The 19,256-nt window shown below is 35.8% G+C and overlaps 3 protein-coding genes across 6 annotated transcripts; 2 read left to right on the forward strand and 1 right to left on the reverse strand.

Annotated features, from left to right (window-relative positions):
* Positions 1-773: 773 nt before the first annotated feature.
* On the forward strand, positions 774-11,311 carry LOC110411585 (CBL-interacting serine/threonine-protein kinase 24-like). Of its 4 annotated transcripts, XR_002444783.1 has the most exons (16): positions 774-1,008; positions 1,414-1,629; positions 3,101-3,163; positions 3,262-3,333; positions 3,476-3,583; positions 3,677-3,751; positions 3,849-3,902; positions 4,861-4,986; positions 5,459-5,548; positions 7,637-7,756; positions 7,983-8,102; positions 8,826-8,942; positions 9,501-9,557; positions 9,673-9,747; positions 10,524-10,804; positions 11,026-11,311. XR_002444783.1 is itself a non-coding variant. In XM_021421812.1 (15 exons), the coding sequence occupies exons 2-15, from the start codon at positions 1,465-1,467 to the stop codon at positions 10,617-10,619; spliced, it is 1,338 nt and encodes a 445-aa protein (XP_021277487.1). In that variant the 5' UTR covers positions 774-1,008; positions 1,414-1,464; the 3' UTR covers positions 10,620-11,001. The 4 variants fall into 4 exon arrangements, 3 of the variants coding, with proteins under 3 accessions (XP_021277487.1, XP_021277488.1, XP_021277489.1); XM_021421812.1 differs by lacking the exon at positions 11,026-11,311 and having other exon boundaries at positions 10,524-11,001; XM_021421813.1 differs by lacking the exon at positions 11,026-11,311 and having other exon boundaries at positions 1,461-1,629; positions 10,524-11,001.
* A 1,792-nt stretch (positions 11,312-13,103) lies between these two features.
* Positions 13,104-13,881, forward strand: LOC110411536 (EPIDERMAL PATTERNING FACTOR-like protein 8). The gene is made up of 2 exons (XM_021421733.1): positions 13,104-13,306; positions 13,430-13,881. The coding sequence occupies exons 1-2, from the start codon at positions 13,216-13,218 to the stop codon at positions 13,660-13,662; spliced, it is 324 nt and encodes a 107-aa protein (XP_021277408.1). The 5' UTR covers positions 13,104-13,215; the 3' UTR covers positions 13,663-13,881.
* A 1,650-nt stretch (positions 13,882-15,531) lies between these two features.
* Positions 15,532-19,025, reverse strand: LOC110410573 (EIN3-binding F-box protein 1-like). Its single transcript, XM_021420337.2, has 2 exons — positions 18,744-19,025; positions 15,532-18,241 (listed from the first exon to the last, which is right to left on the reverse strand). Exons 1-2 carry the CDS (start codon positions 18,766-18,768, stop codon positions 16,329-16,331), a joined length of 1,938 nt encoding a protein of 645 aa, XP_021276012.1. The 5' UTR covers positions 18,769-19,025; the 3' UTR covers positions 15,532-16,328.
* Positions 19,026-19,256: the final 231 nt, after the last annotated feature.

The raw sequence follows: 19,256 nt of genomic DNA on the forward strand, positions 1-19,256 counted from the left end.
ATCTATTTGATTTTTAAGTATAACGAACTGAATCGTCCAATTGCTCACTCCTACAATGAAGCAAACAACAAAAAGATTCAATGATCTTGATAGTATGAAAAATGATGATTTTGGATAATAATTTGAAGAATTAGAGATAGTCTACTTATGAATTGCATAATTTTTAACCACTTCTAATTTTTTTCTTTCCATGACTTTATAAGTTTTAATTTATTTCTATTTTTTGAATTGACAAGTTTTTTTAATTTTTTATAAAAATAATAGAAAAAAAAGTAAAAATTAAAAATATTTACCATACGACTTAAATTTTACTTAACATACTAAAAGGACATCAGCTTTGTCATGTTTTTTCCCTAAACAAGATTAGCATAAAATGAAACATGGATAATAAATTAAAATGTAGTTTAGAATAACAAAAAAATTAATTATGATTACTCCAAGCCTCATTTAGACTTTTCATATTTTTTTTACCTATTTGGCTTCTTCTTAATTTGCTGGTCAAGATGTTTTCTCTAGGAAAAATGATGAAAATGAGAAATGGTGGAAAATTTAATTTTAACTTGATAAGTAAGATTCATTCAAGTTATATTCATACAGCTAATTTTATATAGTTCTTATTTTAATTAAATTAAAATATCAAAATAGTACGAGTAATAGTTACTGCAAAAACTTTAGTACGACTTAAATATACATTTTGGACAAAAAAAGGACAGCAAAAAAAATAAAAAATAAAAAGGGCGACGACAATCCAACAAAAGGAAAAGCAGCAATTATTATTCGACCTTCGAAATTCGGATAAAACGTAAATTTTCACAAAAAACGGGGCACAGAAAAAAGTATGGAAAATAAGGGGAGAGATCAGCTACAACTTCATTTTCATTTTATATAAAAGAAACTCGTGCAATAAAAAACAAAGTAAAGATAATTTCAAGCTGTTAAACAAAGATATCAGCGTTCGATCTCTGTTTGCTTTACCTGCTTCCATCAACGACCAATTTCCTAACGGAGGTAACGCCAATTTATTTTTTTTTTTTGTTTTCCTACTCATAAATTGTCAGTTAAAACTTTACTCTTTTTTCGACGGTAAGTTTTTCGCCGGAATATTCTTTGAATTATTCGCATCTTCTCTTGTGTAATTGTGATATTTTGATTTTTTTTCCTTCTCTCTTAAAATTCTTATGTGGTTAGTAAACTTATGATCCTGGGCTTATTTTTTTCTTCAGTTTCTTAGTAGCCAAACAGAGAATTTTAAGATTGCCTATTTGTTTTTTTTAATTATTATTAATTCATTTGTCTCAATTAGTAGCCAACGCAGCATGAGCTGTAAATTTTCAAAATTTCATTTTCTTTAATTATACTTAATTCGTATTCGTTTTTTTTTCCTTTTTAGTATTTTACCTTTTCTTTGTTTAGTTTTTTTTTGTTTTTGTCTTTTTTGGGGTGTGAAATGAACGTTGAAGAATCATGAAGAAAGGAACTAGGAAAGTAGGGAAGTATGAGGTTGGGCGAACGATTGGCGAAGGAACATTCGCCAAGGTTAAGTTTGCGCAGAATACAGACACCGGAGAGAGCGTGGCACTAAAAGTTTTGGCCAAAACCACCATTCTTAAGCACAAAATGGTTGATCAAGTATGTATTAATTCTTCAAAAGACCCGTAAAAGCCTTTAGCGTTTGATTTTGTAATTCGTATTCAATGCTTTTTATTGAACTGCTAATGCTTTGTTTAGTAAATTAGTTGAAAACTAATAGATAGCACGTTCTCCCAATTTTGTTAAATGTTACTGAAATTTACTGCTAAAATAAGGCTTGGTTTAGTTGATACTTTTACTATTTATTTTTTATTGTTTGTCTTTTATGTTCGCCTTTTGATTTCAATTCGTTTATTGCAAAAAATAAAAAGAAAAGAAAACCAAAATTCAAATAGTAAAAGTATCAATCAAACAAAGCCTAAATTAGTTTTGCCTTTTGATTGTTTGGTGGAAATCATGTTTGAGCTGTTTTTTGTGTTATGCTTGAATCATAACTGGTAATTGGTAAGATTTTGGCTATGTCACATGCTACGATAACTAATCCATGTGACAGCAGTGTTGTAAAGAATGAAAGGAGCAAATTGACAAACAAGAATGTACACGGCACATCCTCCAAAAAAAAAAAGAATGTTGATTAGGTTGATTTTCAAGTTAGTATGAGCCTGTCTGATTCTTAGACATGCATTGCTGGAGGAATATCTTCTGTTAAAGTTTCACTTAATGTTGCTTCTGCACTGGCAGAATGGGAGCAATTTGCTGTAACTTGGAATGAGTATTTACACTACTCTATTCTTGATGCGGAATATATTATTATATTTATGCAGTTTATATTTTTCAGTATCCAGAGAAGCATCTTTGTATTCTTCCAATTACTTTTATTGTTCATACTCTCTTTTACTTTGGTATCTGTTATAGTCCTTGCTATTTCTCAATATAACTTCCATTTGTTCCCCCTTGGACCTGTTCTAGTAACACTGTTTTGATACTGGAATCTTTATGAGATTCTCTGCATGAGGAGCATGCTAGTTGAGTAGAAAAAGTCTTTCCGATAAGCCTTTTTGGCTCAAACTCCACTAAGCTAAATGGCTATTTTTTTTCTTGGCTTTTGAATTTATTTAGTGAGAACTAGATTACATCCCTTTCCAGAAATTAAACATCCAAGGTTTTTGGAGATTATGTTTTCCTCCAGAATATGTTAGTCTATTATAAATCCAAAGCCATATTGTTAGATTCCTTTTTTTCCCCAGTGAGGCAATGACATGCAGTTATCATCCCTATGGATACGGTACAGTTCACAAGTGTTCACATGCTGTAAGCATTCGGGACGAGAGAGAACCTGCTGCCTGCAGCACATCTAGAGCGTACATATGCATGATAGTGCTTCCTTGGTCATTCAAATCTAAGCCTAAGGCTTTTGAATTTTTAACTGCATGATATTTGAGAGCTTCTATGAGCTATGAATTGTTGAAGCATGTTGTGTACTAGCTTGATTGTTGCTCTTGCACTGTGCAAATTAGTTGGCATGAATTTTCAACCGTGTTTTTGGTTTCTTTTTTCTGATTGGTTTCAGATTAAAAGAGAGATATCCATCATGAAGATTGTTAGACATCCTAACATAGTTAGGTTGCATGAGGTATGTGTACACTTTTGATAATGTACCTCATAGCTCATACATTTATGTTCCAGCTTATACTTTTTCTTTACCTCATCCTTTTTTTCCTTGAAATATAGGTCTTGGCAAGTAGGACAAAGATATATATTGTTCTTGAGTTTGTAAGTGGAGGAGAACTCTTTGATAAAATTGTAAGGCATCTCCTATCCCCTAAGTACTCTCAGCTTATTGATCTTAACTTATTCTCATTGTTTTTCTTTTTCCGGTCTTCTTTTTTTCATATATAGTTCTCATTGAGAAAAGCATTTATCTCCTCTTTAACTCTTTGTGTAGGTTCATCGTGGAAGACTTTCTGAGAATGAAAGTAGACAATACTTTCAACAGCTTATTGATGCTGTTTCTCAGTGTCACAGTAAGGGTGTATGCCACAGAGACCTAAAGGTGCAATATTTTGAATTCAACCTCTTTGGAAAAGCTCTGATTTCATGATTCCATCTTTTAACCCTAACTCCTCTTTTCCTCTGTAATGTCTAGCCTGAAAACCTTCTTCTCGACTCTTATGGCAACTTGAAGGTTTCAGACTTTGGACTGAGTGCATTGCCCCAACAAGTAAGCATATTGACTTCTTTTCAGGTTCTATACAGTAGAAAGTGTTCCCTTATAATTTTTCTGCCTCTGTCTCATAATTTGGCATACCCATGAGCAGGGGGTCGGACTTCTGCACACAACATGTGGAACCCCAAATTATGTTGCACCAGAGGTATATTCCTTCAAGTGACTTAAGGATTTTGCAGCAAATTGCCTTACTGCCTGCTATGCTTTGCTACTGTGTTTGACTTCGAAATATAACGTATTTTTGTTCTTCTGACTTTGGTCAAATTAATTGTTGTCTATTCCAGCCTCTTACATTTTGGACTACTGGACATTTGAAATTGCTTACATTAATTTTTTCCCATAATAGGATTCTGTATGTCAATTCCACCAATGATGTTAAAATTTGCAATCAAATTCCAACCCGATTGCCAATATAAACCAGACAAGTAGAGCCCAATTTACCCTCATATGTGTCTCCTTAGATTTGATTCTAAAAGATGTCTAAAGGTATTGTTACAAGTGACCTAACACTTTGTCACCTTTTTTCTACCTCTCCATCAAATAATTATCCACTCATTGGCACAATAAACTTTTATTAATTATTACAAGTATTGAGTCAGTAGTACATATTAATGAGTGTTATGCTAGATGTGCTACGATATGAAATGGAGCAGAACTATAAGATTCCTAAAATACTCTTATTATTAGTTTACGATGTTTGCTAGGAATTATATTTTTTTTTAGGTAAGGGGGGAAAGCAAAGGGTACTAGGGATGTTACTGCTGAATTAAATTGAAGAATGGCAAACCAAGGAGAATTTCTTAAGGCTTTATCAGGCTTATTCCTGAGAAGTGCTTGTCTATTAACTTTTATTCAGTTTATGCCTTTGGGTATTTTGTCTTCCTTCTTAATTGTTATAAAGCTTTGGCTTTATTGTTATTTGACATTTTGTTTGTCACTGTGACTGTTCACTAATTTCTGTAGTTTCTTAGTTGCTCATAGCTAGTCATGCCTGTAAAGCGTAAGCATGTGTTTAAATGTGCATCAATACATTTAAAGTCATGCATATGTTTTAGGTGTCTGTTATGTAGTTGAATTTCTAACAGTAAATCATTGCCCATCAGGTGCTCAGCAACCAGGGTTATGACGGTGCAGCTGCAGATGTGTGGTCATGTGGAGTTGTTCTCTTTGTTATAATGGCTGGATATCTCCCATTCGATGAGATAGACCTTCCAACTTTGTACAAAAAGGTTTGATGCTGTCATTTTTGCATGGCTGGAAAATTAATACATTGTTAATTTGCAACATGTTTCTTCCATATGAGCGAATAACTTTTCCAACATTTGCAGACTCTGACTGCTATATAGCTATTTGCGTACAGTTATGTTGCAATGCAGCTGCAGTTCTTTCCTCCCTTCTTTTGAGCTGTAATGAGTGCTTGCCAACTTACTTATGTTCCCATTTTGTATCATATTTTGTTCTTGGAATTTCTTTGTCAGAGTTGCATCCTCTGCTGAAACTGAAATCCCTATGTGCCTTTGCATATAGAATGGAGGCTGGGAACCCTAATATTATATTTGTCACTCTTGTAAAGTCCTACTATTTAGTATATGTCTCGCTAAGAGGAACCACCTTAATTGAACTTAATTTGTTTTATTTAAGCATCTTTTAAGTGCACCGGTAACTGTGAAGCTTCTAACTCTCCCTCTGGTCAATGTGCAGGTTAATGCTGCCCAATTTTCTTTTCCATTTTGGTTTTCGCCTGGTGCAAAATCATTAGTACAGAAAATCCTTGATCCCAATCCTAAAACTGTGAGTATATTTTGCTTACTGTTGAGCTCTAGGTTTTATTTATTTGAATGCTATTATGAGTACATCATATGTTTTGCATTATGCTGTATGTCCAAGAATGCCAATACTTTGTAACAACCTAGACTACTATTGTTAATTTCTCACGCAAGTGCATGTATCGTTAATAAAAGAAAGTAGAATTTGTTCCCACGAAGAATGAAATTAATTCATAATTGCTAACAATGAAAATTATAACACCCTAATCTTATCCAAACAACCTAATTATTAAAAAGAAAAATTGAAACTAATAACTAAAACTAATCTAAAATCTATTAGTAAAATTATTTTATTAAATCTGAGTGATTACTTGACCTAAAATTATGATATCCCTCAATTCTTCTTCTTATTATTGCCTCTCTCTCTTAACTTAGTTTAATGGATTAAGTTATTAACCTAGGATCCTAAATTATTTACAAGTCTTTATCGAGTTTTTTGTAAAGGTACCTCTCCCAATTAATTTACTATATGTCTATGCAAATTAAATTGAAGAAATATTCATTAAGTTCGTACTTTAATCTTAGTTACGTATGGCTTATAGGTGTATGTCTACCCTATATGCAAATCAAATCACCTAATCAACTAAGTGTATTCGATTATTTGCTGTTCTATTCAAGGTCTACCTAAATCTCCTTCATCAAGATTTAATATAGGTTTCCAATTCAATCTAATTGGTGGTCAATCAACTAGAAGTATTAAGAATAGAATAAAATAAACAACTTAAATTCATAAAACATAAACAAAAGGAAGATAAATGAATCAGACTACATATTGAGTTTAATCATAATCTTAGATAAATAAATTAGTTTCTCATCAAGTCACACATCATTATCAACTAAAGTTTAAACATTGAAACTAAATCAAGAAAAATAAGAAATAATGAAACTCTAAGAGTGAAACTCTTGATCTCCAAATCTTCTTGAATCTTTCAATTTCTTTTCAGCTTTAATGACTTTTTCAATGATTTTGTGGCTTGAATCTCAACTCTCAATCTAGAGTCTCGTTCTCTTATTTTAAAAGTTTTCCGAAAGGTTATTTTATAAAGCTTTGAAGTTAGGTCAAGTTGGATGAAGAAAGAATTCAATTTCATTCAGGATTTCCTCATTAGACTATGTGAGCTGCAGTCCTGACTCATTAATTAGCAGAAATCGTAATTATTCTAGAACTACTGCAGTGCTTCGATTTTGATAATATTTTTGACCATCTTCCAGGCCAAACTGGGCGAATTGGTAAACATGAAAGCTGTAGCTTTTTCTCTTAGTTCTAATGGTCCAAGAATCATCTCATTCGGAGCTTTGGTGAGAGAGTGATGGTTGAAATACTGAAACATATGTAGTGGAAGTCTACACCTCAAAGTTGCTTTCCTTTTTCTATTAAAATTCTTCTTTTAGTAAAAACCTACAAAGTACAAATAAATCAACAACAACGTATCTTTATCACATTAACACCAAATTAAGCATAAAATTAACTAAAATTAGATTGACTCCCTTAAATTAACTAATTTAAATTTATTTAAATAAAACTTACTAATTTATATGCATTATTATAAGAATTAAGTTTAATTACTATCAAAATTAAGTCCAAATTACTCTATATCAGAGAGTTATCAACTACTCAATGCATTGGCTTTTACATCCCATTAGATGCTAACACATAGCTCAATAATTCTATGGTGTCTACTACTCTGGGATGTGGTGGATGTTTAGTATATTGAAGAATCCAAAGATCAGGACCCCCAAGACATGGCATTGCCCTTGCAAAGATCAAATAAATAAAACAAGAACTTCTTTGATGTGAACCGTTGCTTGCATTTTATAAAAAGTGGTAATTCAGGCTTGAGAATCATAGAATAAAATTTCATTACATCTGGTCTTAGTAAGGTTTTATTTTATTTCTAAGACACTATAATTTCTAACTATTTTGGCCAAACCCTTCAAAATATATGATGGTAGGCATTAGTTAGATGGAGTAAGGTGAATAATGCAAAGTTAATAAATGTATTGATGCTTGTTTCCCCACCTCTGTCTATAACTGGTTCCTTTATTACTGCAGCGTATTAAAATTGAGGGAATTAAAAATGATCCATGGTTTCAAAAGCATTATGTGCCTGTAAGACCTAGAGAAGAAGAAGTGAATTTGGATGATGTCCGCGCAGTTTTTGATGACATTGAGGTGGGGAATTCTTTCTTTTGTTCTTTGTATTTGTAGTTGCTCTTGTTGGCCTAAGAGATTTTCTGATGCTAGGGGACAGATTTTTCATCTTTGACATGTCACTATTAATGGTTGTTATCAAAGCTAAGGATGCTAAATGCAACCTGATTGCCTTGAGAAACCTTTTCTCTGGATCTCTATTGTAAGCTAAATTTCCCTTTGTTGACTACCCACCGTTTTTTTGCAGGACCAGTATGTATCTGAGCAGTCTGTAGTTGATGAAGGGGGTCCCCTGATAATGAATGCATTTGAGATGATTACACTGTCCCAAGGCTTGAATCTGTCAGCATTGTTTGACAGGCAACAGGTAGAGTGGCATAAGTCAGTATTTTCTGTTGCCAAGTGAAATTGTAGTCCATGACAGTTTCTTAATTTTATCAATCAATTGATCATATTGTTCCGGTTTCGTAAGTTAGCATAGCTAACCTCTGATTTAATGTTATTTAGCTTCACCTCAAAGCATGATGAATCCTCTTTCTCTTTTGCATCATGGTTATTGGTTGGTTATAGCTGATACTTTCATTTCTTGCTGAACCTACTGGAATTTTTTTTTATATTGTGAATTATGTTTGCTTAAAATATGAAAAATGTATTGTGTTGCTATAAGCTTGCATAGTATTTTGTCAATAAGAAAGGGTTTTGTGGTGGGGCGCACTAGTGTGCCAGCTAAAATTATATTTTTTGAAGCATTTAAATGTTTATTTTTTGGCCATTGAGATGATGCTTTATGGTTGTAGATTGTGTATAAGCTGTAAATTTGTTGAATATTAGCTTTGGTAGCAGAGTCCTAGGTAAGGAGCCTTCTAAGCAAAAGTACATCAGCTTCATAGGAAGGGGCAATCTTCCATTTGGCTAACAGTATCATTAATATTCTGCTAGACTCTAAAGTCTTGCTTTCTCATATTCATGTTTGATAAGTGTATTGTTATGTAAATAGTTCAATTGAGGGCATCATTTTGTAAATTGGAAATAGAGTTCTAATACAACCTTCTCCTGCTTGAACCTTTCCTCCATGGTTTTTCTTTGGCAGGATTATGTAAAACGACAAACTCGTTTTGTATCACGCAAACCAGCAAGAGTTATAATCTCAAGTGTTGAAGCCGTTGCAGAATCAATGGGTCTCAAGGTTCATACACGCAATTACAAGGTATGACTTGTAAAAATATCTTCGTTCACTAAACAGGGGTGGTTCTTCATTAGTGGTTTGATTTAGAGGCTTTTCTACAAAATGCAGCAATTTCATCTTTTACCCAAACAGATTTTTTTTTCCTGTTTTATCGTTTTCCTTTTTCTTCTAAAGAAGATACAAACAACATAGGCATGATAATGTGCTAGTAGAGAAGCGTTGTAATAACTCCCATGTAGTAGTTACTAAGCTAATTTTGACCTTGAATATTTCTCAAAGACACTCTTGGTAACAATTACGTTAATCTAATACCAGAGGCTTAAGATGTGTGTTCATGCGTAATGAACTTATTTATTTTGCCAATAGTAGTATGAATGGAAAAGGTTTATTGAGGAAATATACTGTCTAGGTTAATTTAGCTTCTTTCTAATCCTAGCAACATAAGTGGTGTTGGGGTCACCCTATTGTTTTATTTGGTGATCATGTTTTACATATTGCAAAAGGACATCAGTGTATGAGTGTACTATATTCATATTATTTTCTTTTTCATCAAAATTTGTTCTATCCTTCTAACCACAGGCAAGACTTGAGGGAATATCTGCAAATAAGTTTGGGCAATTTGCAGTTGTCCTGGAGGTAGATTCCTAGACCTAGAAATCTTTCTAATTTGGTAATCAATGCAGTTCTTACATTGGCAGGTGAATTTCAATATGACTTTTGTTTTATAGTTAGTTTTATTTCTGTTATGTAGGTTTTTGAAGTTGCACCATCACTGTTCATGGTAGATGTTCGAAAAGCTGCTGGAGACACTCTTGAATATCACAAGGTTGGTTGTTTGTGTCTTGGTCCTCATATTTTAGACATATTATGCAACACATGTATAATCCTTGTGTTACTCTTAGTTTTCTATAACCTTTGAATGGGTTGTCAGTTACATGCAACCCAAATTAAATTAATTTAAAATGGGTTAAAAAAATTTCTTGTTGTTCTAATGAGTATGCACAAAATCTATTGTGTAGTGTAGTCGATTCTAACAAAGTGGTCCTCAAAAGCTACAATTTAACCATATTTTGGCTTGTTACAGGATTCATTAGGGTCAAGTAAAAGGCTAAATGCTGCTAATATCTTTTCTCACGTACTTGTCTTTTATGCGGTTACTTTTTGTCTTTTATGCCACTGCTATTAATCTTTTTCGGCAGGAGACTAAAACATCGCTTTCTAACCTTTTCTTTTGTTGTTTTATGCACCAAGGGTGAACTTCTTATGGCAGATTCATTTTAGATTCTAGTAGTCTCTATAATTTTCTCTATCGTGATAGCATATCCATGTGGCTAGGACTAAATGCTAGTCTTGTTTCTTAGCTGCGTACCTCCAGGCTATGGCACACCTTGTCTTGAAAAACCTTTTGGGACTTGGATCAGGATGTAACAATCAGGCAATTGATTGCTCATGGACTTTTCTCAAGAGTTTGTTTTATTGACGTATAACATAATCTAATGCTGCCAGCTTGTTCATGCAACATGTTTTGATATCTGACGGTAAAAGCTTTATGAATTCCTACCAGCAATTACTAATGTACTAGTTTCGTTCCCCTTTTTGCAGTTCTACAAGAATTTTTGTACGAAACTTGAAAATATAATCTGGAAACCGACGGAGGGTCTTGCGAATTCCAGTCTTCTTAGAACAATCACTTGCTGATCCTTTTTCTGTGGATGTGGTGCAAGTCAGTGAGCAGATGGGCCCAATGAAGCTATTCCTCTGCTGTCCTTCACCAACCCACCGTCTTGCTATAAAATTATGTCTGCTGCGTACATATCAGTTTCCGGGTTTATAGATCATTTGCCAGATGCAAAGTTGAAGAATTTATGACTCCAGGTTGATATGTAGGTTTTCTCTTCCTCCACTTCCTGCTCGAGCCGAGGCAGGCCCATTGCCCTTCTATTTTGCATCTTTTTGTAGCAAAAAAAAAAAATCACGTGTTAATGTCTTGGCTGTATTCAATGATGTGATATGGTATAACTAGGATAATAATACAGATTCAGCTCCATCCCCATGCCGCAAATGGGGATTTCAATTTTCACTTTTGTTTGCTAATCATTGGCAGGGTGTTCACTTAGACTAGCATCGGAGCAGTGATCCTCAGCACTGTTTGCTTCTGCTGTCAAACGCTGTTCCTGGACTTGAACAAATCCATAATTGTAAGTTTATGACCACCCAAAACATATTCGTAGATAGAGGCTACTATTCACAGGTTTCTGCTCCCGCCACCATCAAAATCGACTTTCGTTACCATAAGTACCGCTGCAATCATTGTTATAAGTTCCCGAGTTGCTTTAAAACATCTCCGGGCAGTAGTATTCTATATTTAATTGGAAGTGATAGATTTACCATATTGGCTGTTGCCGCAGCCGGCAGGTATAGTTAAGAGAATGTTTAAAGCTTTGAAGTCGGTTGCATTTGTTTTTCTTGTAGCTCCAAACTCGCCATTTGCCTCGCCGAGTAAAGCGAGGCCAAACAGGTGTCAAAACAAGCAAAGGTTGCAGTTTGTGTACAGCACTACTATTAGCCAACAGGGCTACCCTGTAGAGTACCCTTGTTCATCAGCCATGTGGTCTGCATTTTACCAATGGCTCACATTAAATAGCCTTCTGAAATTTGTGAATTATTTAGCATTTGGGGAAAATCAGTGCCTCTTCTGACTTTTTCTGGCGTTCTGGCATCAAACCTGCAAGGAAAATTAAAATAAATAAATCATCGGAAACAATGACTCAGATGGTGAGCCTTGTATTCAAGTTTCTTCCCTAATTTACCTACAAAAACTAGGCAAGGAGCCGGTTCGAAAAGTCAAGGAAAAGAATAGGAATCCAACTTTTTAAAGAAAAGAAATATGTAATTCATATATAAACGTACATATATGATAATATCTCTTATTTTAGCAATAATATATTTATATTTCGAAACTCCCAGACATTGTATCTAAAACCATCAGACTATGTGGAAGGAAAATACAGTCATTGATTAAGGTGCAAAATTTGATTTTGTATTTGTCACTTGGACTTGGTGTTGTCTACTTTAGTAGTATATTGTTCCCTAAAAAGACAAGTCACGTTGGCAGTGGCTAGAGTCAGATTTTCTTGTATTTTCCTATCCTTTCCCGAAAACCAATTTAAAATAAATGGGACTATAACTTTGATCCAATGTAACTTCTCAATAATCCATACATTTACAGCCTATAATTCGTCTTCAATCCCCTTTGTTGTTCTAAAACCTCAGCTTTGCATAGACTGTTTTGTTTAAATACTTATTTATAAAAATAGTAAAAAATAAAAATAATCAGTAATAATATATATAATAAAAACATTAATCAAACCAAACTTTAATTTCTTTAGCTTATAAGTTCCGCACATAATTTCTTTTTTTGTTTTTTTACACATGAAAGTTCATTGAGCTTAAATTTCACAAAAAGAAAAAGTTATTCTATCTCAAAAATCATTTCTCTTTCTCTTTTCCTAATTTGAATAGGCAATATCTTAAGAGAAATTTCAAGTTTTAATTATGAGTCCTCTTATTACTTCCAAGGTAGGAATGAGAGTGGGTTGAATATCTCCTAATTTTGAAGTACTCAAACTCGATTTAAATGTAATTATGAATTAAAAAACTAATAGGTTGGAGTTGGAGGGGCTATTCCCTAATATCTTCATGCCCCTTAGGGCCTGGGGGTGACAGATTAAAGTAGAAATAGGAAAAGAGCAGAACATGCTACGTACGGCTTTAAAATTTACCATGAATTAAATAATCGATCAATGAAAGCAGAAGCAAACGTGACCATGGAAGCAAGTACGGCCATACCTTGTATGATGACAAAAAAGGAGGGGGTTTTGGCACTTCATCTCCTTGTATTCTTCAGATAGAGGGTTTAGTACCAACAATTTGAAAAAAACAAAAAAAGAACAAAAAAAAAAAGGTAGCAAAGGGGGAGTCAGGTCAGCTTGCAAAAGATGAAAGGAGATGTAACTTCAGTCAATTCACCCTGAAGCATGAAGACAAGGGGAACTATTTCTTGATGGAGAGACTTCAAAATTTTAAAGTTATTCTATGGGACCCTCCAAATACCGCGATAGATGCAATGTATTTCTTCGTTTGTGTGTGAGAGATGCTTCTCTTTTACAGGCAGACCATCATCCCTCTTTGCAAACAATAACATCTTCCTAATTCCTCTCTCGAGAAACAAACAAGCTCCCCAGACTCTATGCAGTGATTCGTGTATTCTCCTTTTATCTCCTCGACAAGACAGATGGCTTCATTCAGAAACCACCCAGTTGAGCTAAAGATTGCAGTCAGTGTTATGCTCATCTTTTACCTCACATTTTCCCCCTCCAAATCAGGTAAAAAAGGGCACAACAGAAAACTTAGACAAGCTGATATATATGTATATATACACACACTGCAAGACTCTATATTTTGTTTTACTCCGTGTAACGTTTATTCCTGGATTTTTTTTTTGGCAGTTGGGTCAGTATCTGTAACAGCTACTCACCGTTCCAAGCAAGTGATGAAAATGGTTCTGGGTTCAAGGCCACCCAAGTGTGTCAACAGGTGCTTCAGTTGCAGACCATGCATGGCTGCTTTAGTTGCTTCTCCCCACCATAGAAATGGTCGAAGTTCTTCATATCAAGGTGACGAAAGCTATTATCTGCTGGCATGGAAATGCAAATGTGGAGATAAGTTCTTTCAACCTTGAGCAAAGATTAATGTATATATAGTTTTATACTAGCTAGTTACTATGTTAAAACCCTCTGTCGCTTACATTATAGAACTCTAGTAGAAATCTCAATCGCCCTATTACTATTAGCAGCCTTATATTATAAACTAGGAAGCTCTTCCATGGCAATCCTCTCTCTCTCTCTCTCTCTCTCTGTCCAATGGTGCTGGTGTTATATCTGCTATTTCTTCTACTTCTAGTGCCAAAAACATTAAGTTAGCTCTAAATTCTAATGCATTGCCTCTTTCGCTGTCTCTCGTTATTAAAGAGGAAAGCTAGCAGTAACGTATTCCTTTTCTCTGTTTCCTACTGATATGGTAGCTTATTCATTAAAATTAATTAACCAAAGCACAAAAAAATCTTTGGTACGAAGCAAATGCCTAAATGTTTCACTCTTCTTTTTTCTTTTAAACAGTGCATGCAATGATTATTCTTGGTGCATTTTTTTTACTGTTTTGATCGAAACTTCTTCCGTTCCGGCGAAAAAAGAGCCAAATTTCAGCTGAGAGACTGTTTACAAGTCCCGAGAACAAAGGTTTAAAACAGTTAAATCAGTTTTGTAGTATATATTTAATACAGATAAAAGATCGCTTCGAAGATCCAATTGAGCATTATAAGTAAATAACTGTGACTTAATTTTCCATTTTTCTCTCTTTGACTTCTTTCTTTGTTCATTTCCTGTGGCTTCAACAAAGGAAGAACTTAATCAAAAGGACAAAAACTCTTCTACTTTTAACTTTTTGGTCCAAGCATGCTCTTGATGCTGGCATGCAGCATCCAGCATCCAGCCACCAGCTAGCAACATGGAAATTAGTAGAAGACTGCATCCATTATCTCCACCACATACAACCATACTATTTTTTTTTTCTCCCTTTCATTGATGACACGTTTTGCCATGCCTCTGTGACTCAGTCTGCTCCTCCAAGCTCAATCAATGTTCAACCTCCCGAAGAGTCAAAACACATTACCATTAAATAGTAGAGTCAACAAACGTTTCATTGAATTTCTTATTATGTTTCTTTGGACCGGCTGCTGGGAAGTGGAGATATTGGAAATTTCAAGGGAGTCATTGTTTCATCTCCTTTATTAATTTCTACCCCACCTTTCTTTCAGTCATCTTATCACAATTGTCCAAATAGAACTTGTCTTGTATAATTCAGACTAGTAACCGAAAGAAATATTGAACATATACAAATATGGAAGAAGTCTATATACAAGTATATATTATACAGTCCAACTGCCCATCTGAGAGTGAAAGTTATATAGATATAATGGATTGTTTGTAGGTAGCAGGATGCATCTCAAAGCAAATCGACTCCCAATAAAGTCTCAACTACCGCTGGATTTTGATTCGAATAAAAAGATACGTATACTGGCACTTAATTAACTCAAAAATCATTATTGCACTTGTAGTTGTATACTATATGAAAACCAAGGAACCACATTCCTATCACTACGTAGTTTGGACAAAGGTAGGGAGGAATTGAACCCCGAAAAGGGAGTAGTGAGGCCAAGTCTGGATATTGCTTAAACAAATGGATTCGCTGAGCAATGGACACAGTTTAACAATGTTTATTTGTTTGAAACCTCGGAGGGCAGAAGCAGATATTTCTTAATGCAGAACAATCAGAATGTTTCTTTGCAGCACCAAATCTTTAGCTGTGATTAATCTTTGGTGAAATTGCTAGTTTGTAACATCAGCTTTTGAAAACAACAGAGAGAAGTTCACGTCTATGGTTTAAAGAAAATTCAGATCTTCATCAGCACGTTCAAGCTCTTAATTTGGTCCATAGTTGCCGCATGGTTCTACAATCAGTAAATCGTACGCCAAGCCTCGCACAAAGAAGATACAAAGAAATATTAAGCTTTATTGCTAATAACAGAGTAGTTGCAGTGGTTCAATTCATACACAAGGAAAAGCCTACAAGACCAGGGACTTGTGGAAAAAATAAAAAAACAACCAAAGAAGGTTGTTATGGCAGATCAGATGAATCCACTGCCATTGCCAAAGCCCAACAATCTGCGGCACCCAAACATAGAACTGCTCAAAGCAACCACCATAGAGACGCGACGAAAGCAAACACAGAAGAACCCCTACAGGAGTTTCAAACATCGGAAGCCCCTTGAAAACAGACGCTTAAAACTAAGATGGACAGATCCAAGCAACAGACTTCATAGGACTGAAAACAAAGAAAGCTTAGTCAAGCACTCCCATAAAGAATGTATGACAAAGGCTAAAACACTGAGTAGACCACAACCAGCAAAATAGAACCACAAGCACTGATGATCATGAGTGGAAACCTATATCCATGACTTGATGACAGAGTTCTCCAGGAACCATGCCTATGAAACTGCCACCAAACCCCCCGCACCCCCCCAGGTAAATGGGGGCTTGATGGTTACAACAGGCTTTCCCATGTCAAGAAAGCCAGCAAAAAACGGATGGATTGGCCATCTGCAAAACAGCCAAAGTCCCCAGGAAAACACCAAGCCATTGAGGAACCAGCATGACCACTTTGTCGGACCAAAAATCTGTTCGGAATGTTGCTACCCGTGTGAGTTAACTATATGAGTTTGATATTTCTACCATCTTTACGCCGTAAGTGTAGTTGTTCAGATCTGGCTCATCAGCCTTCTATCCTTGATTAAGAAAGGATGTCACATCTCCACAAGCTCTCTACAAGCAGCTCAACAGTTCGACTGCTGATTGAATTGCAGTGCTGGAGATTCAACCCCACCAAGGTATTTCCCAATTTTTTCAGGAAAGGCATGCTTTTATTTGACACTCCAGAACAACCTGAAAAAGAAAGGACTTGCAAATTGAGTTGCTCGGCATGAGACAAGGCAGCAGCACCAGAATCGGTGATCGCACACCTTGATACATCCAGATCACTAAGAAAAACACAATTGTCTGCAACTGCCACCAAACTTGAATCAGTGATCCTCCTGCAACCATCAAGATTGAGCAACTCGAGGGTTCCGCCATGTAGTCTGGTCAAGGCCAAAACTACCTCATCAGTCAAATTTAAGCAGCCGCTCAGGTTCACCTTCACAAGTCCTGCCTCACAACTCTCAAGAAGAGGCAGAAGACCTGCGTCTGTAATGCCATAGAGCCCACTCAGATCTACATGCTGAAGCTGAGGGCACAGTTTGCCCACCATAGCCAAGCTGGCAGTCCCAAATCCTGAGCAGTTCCTTACAGACAAGGATTTAAGGGAATTGCAAGGGGAGGACAAAGGAGCTCCCACGGACATATCCTTAATTCCCAGGCACTTTACTAGGGTGAGAGATTTTAATCCACAGTTTGAGAGGACACCAATAATCCCAGACTGTGTGACCCTGTTACACTCCTCCAACTGCAGGCACTCAAGAGAACCTGCAGACTTGGCAAAAGCCACCAATCCATCATCCGAAAGAAAGCAACACCTGCGAAGGCACATCTGCTTTAGGTTTGTGCATCCCTTTCCCATGGCTTCAAGACTGACATCTGTTACCCCCCAGCAAGAAGTAATCATCAAAGATGCCAATTTTTGCAAACCCTGAGCATTACCCATGACCCAAAACCCCTTCTCACTCACATTTTGTAGACCACTGAGCATTAGATTTGTCACAGACTTGCCATAGTGCCCAATCACAGCAAGAGAAAAATCTGTGATGTTCAATCCCTGAAGCTTAACCTTTGAAAGGACAGAAGATGCTGATGCCAACAGGCTTGAAACTCCGTGATCCCCAACAAGTGGGCAGTCCTTGATTGAGATGGACTGCAGCTTGGGGCAAAGCTTTCCGATGGCTTGGAGGCCCTCGTTACCAATCTTTGGGCAAGATTCAATGCTCAATGAGGTCAAATTAGGGCAGTTCTCTGCGATTGCAATCAAACCCTTGTTGGAAACTGAGAGGCACTGGCAAAGGTCAAGCTTCTCCAACAAATGGCATTCTTTAGCTATCTCTGACAGACCTCCATCCCCAACGCGAGGGATGTTCCACAAAGACAGTGCCTTGAGAGAAGGGCAACCACGAGCTATGGCAGATAGCCCGAAATTGGTTACTCCACATGAGGAGCTGCTTCCCCTTATAGAAAGCTTTCCCAGCCCACCATGACCACTTGTTCCAACAGCCACTGCAGCAAGTCTCATGTCAGTTGCTCTCTTCCCTTCCAAGCACCTTGTAAGATACCCATCATCCTCATCAGATGAGATCATCTCAACATCCTCAGAAACCAAATCATTATTCTCCTTGACCACCTTTGATGACTCATATTCACTCTTACGAATACTGGTCAGAAGCATAAGCCAATGCTTTGAGACGCAAGCACAGGAGCTCCTTTCTTTGCCCCCAGGAAGACGTTTGAAGATCTCAAAAAGGCATTCCTCAGGAAGAACATCAATTGATGGTTGCTTATTCTGCTCAAACTCAGTTTCTCCGAAGAGAAATGGGGCACTAATACGAGCTCTTTTACGAGGAGGGCAGTACACATCCACTTGGGAACTGATTGAACACAATCTACCCAAGTCTGTGGAATTTGTAAAAAATGAACCCCCAGAATAGAAATCATCATCACCTGAAATTCCAATAAAGAAAAACTGCAATAAGCTAAAACTACCCAAAGAATATTTCCAAAAAGAGCTAGCAGAAAATAAACATATTCACACAACAATTTTTTTCCTTCCCAGAACAATTATACAAAATTTAAAAATCATTTGGAAAAGCTTTCAACTTTGATGTAAAATTTCAAGGATCCAATCCTCACAACACAAATTTCATATAAGTAATATCTCCTAAATTCGTTTTCTTTATTTAAAAAAAGAAAAGAAAACTAAGCCTAACTAAAACAAACAGAACCATGACTTAAAATCAAATTCTCACTTGGGGGCCTTATGAGATCAAGCATAAAAACCCAACAAGAGAAATCTATCAAACATCCTGACCAAGATAGACTATTCTTACAAGTGATCTTCATATGAATTTCAAACAATATCAATCTAAGAATTGTAAACAGATCTATAAATTCAAAGCCAACCTACACCCACTAAAGAAAAAACAGAAAAGAAAAAAGAGCTCACCACCGTAATTAACAAGGGCAGGCATGGTTGAATCTCACAGAAGAAACCTTTCGGAGAAGCCTCCAACCCCAAAACGCAAAATCCAACAGCACAAAACGCTAGAAAAAGGCAGACCAAGTATACCCCTGGAAAGCTTGAATGCATCAGAACTTGTTTAGAAGAAAGAATTCTGAAACCCCACTACGTAGGGCAAAAAAAGGATTGAAAGAAAGAAGAGGGAAAAAAAGAAAGAAGAGAGTTATTTGTGTTAGCTCAAACAGAACATAAGAGTTCTATTTATTTGGTTTCAGAAAAGAAACAAAGAAAAAAAAAACATGTCGAGTCGTGTTGAGAATTTTCCATTTTATTTTATTATTTTAATTTTTATCTTTTGTTGCAGATACATTAACTGACAACATCTGCTACATGCAATGTATCTTTCCTTAGAACCTGTTTTTCTTTTCTCTCTCCTTCTTTAGTCCAACCAAACACCCGGCAACCGGCTCCTACCCATTTCATATCGTCACATTTCTT

The sequence above is a fragment of the Theobroma umbraticum genome, unplaced genomic scaffold, assembly GCF_002168275.2.
Source record: "Theobroma umbraticum cultivar Fairchild unplaced genomic scaffold, ASM216827v3 scaffold_56.0, whole genome shotgun sequence".
Taxonomy (NCBI): Eukaryota; Viridiplantae; Streptophyta; class Magnoliopsida; order Malvales; family Malvaceae; genus Theobroma; species Theobroma umbraticum.

What these genes read in the sequence shown, in the direction of transcription:
- LOC110411585 (XM_021421812.1), top strand. Translation starts at nt 1,465, where the DNA reads ATGAAGAAAGGAACTAGGAAAGTAGGGAAGTATGAGGTTGGGCGAACG. An exon ending in TTCCAACTTTGTACAAAAAG is followed by an intron (nt 4,987 to 5,458) that starts GTTTGATGCTGT and finishes GTCAATGTGCAG; the next exon opens with GTTAATGCTGCCCAATTTTC. An exon ending in CAGTTTTTGATGACATTGAG is followed by an intron (nt 7,757 to 7,982) that starts GTGGGGAATTCT and finishes GTTTTTTTGCAG; the next exon opens with GACCAGTATGTATCTGAGCA.
- LOC110411536 (XM_021421733.1), top strand. Translation starts at nt 13,216, where the DNA reads ATGGCTTCATTCAGAAACCACCCAGTTGAGCTAAAGATTGCAGTCAGT. An exon ending in ATTTTCCCCCTCCAAATCAG is followed by an intron (nt 13,307 to 13,429) that starts GTAAAAAAGGGC and finishes TTTTTTTGGCAG; the next exon opens with TTGGGTCAGTATCTGTAACA.
- LOC110410573 (XM_021420337.2), bottom strand. Translation starts at nt 18,768, where the DNA reads ATGCCTGCCCTTGTTAATTACGGTG. An exon ending in TGCCCTTGTTAATTACGGTG is followed by an intron (nt 18,242 to 18,743) that starts GTGAGCTCTTTT and finishes TTGGAATTTCAG; the next exon opens with GTGATGATGATTTCTATTCT.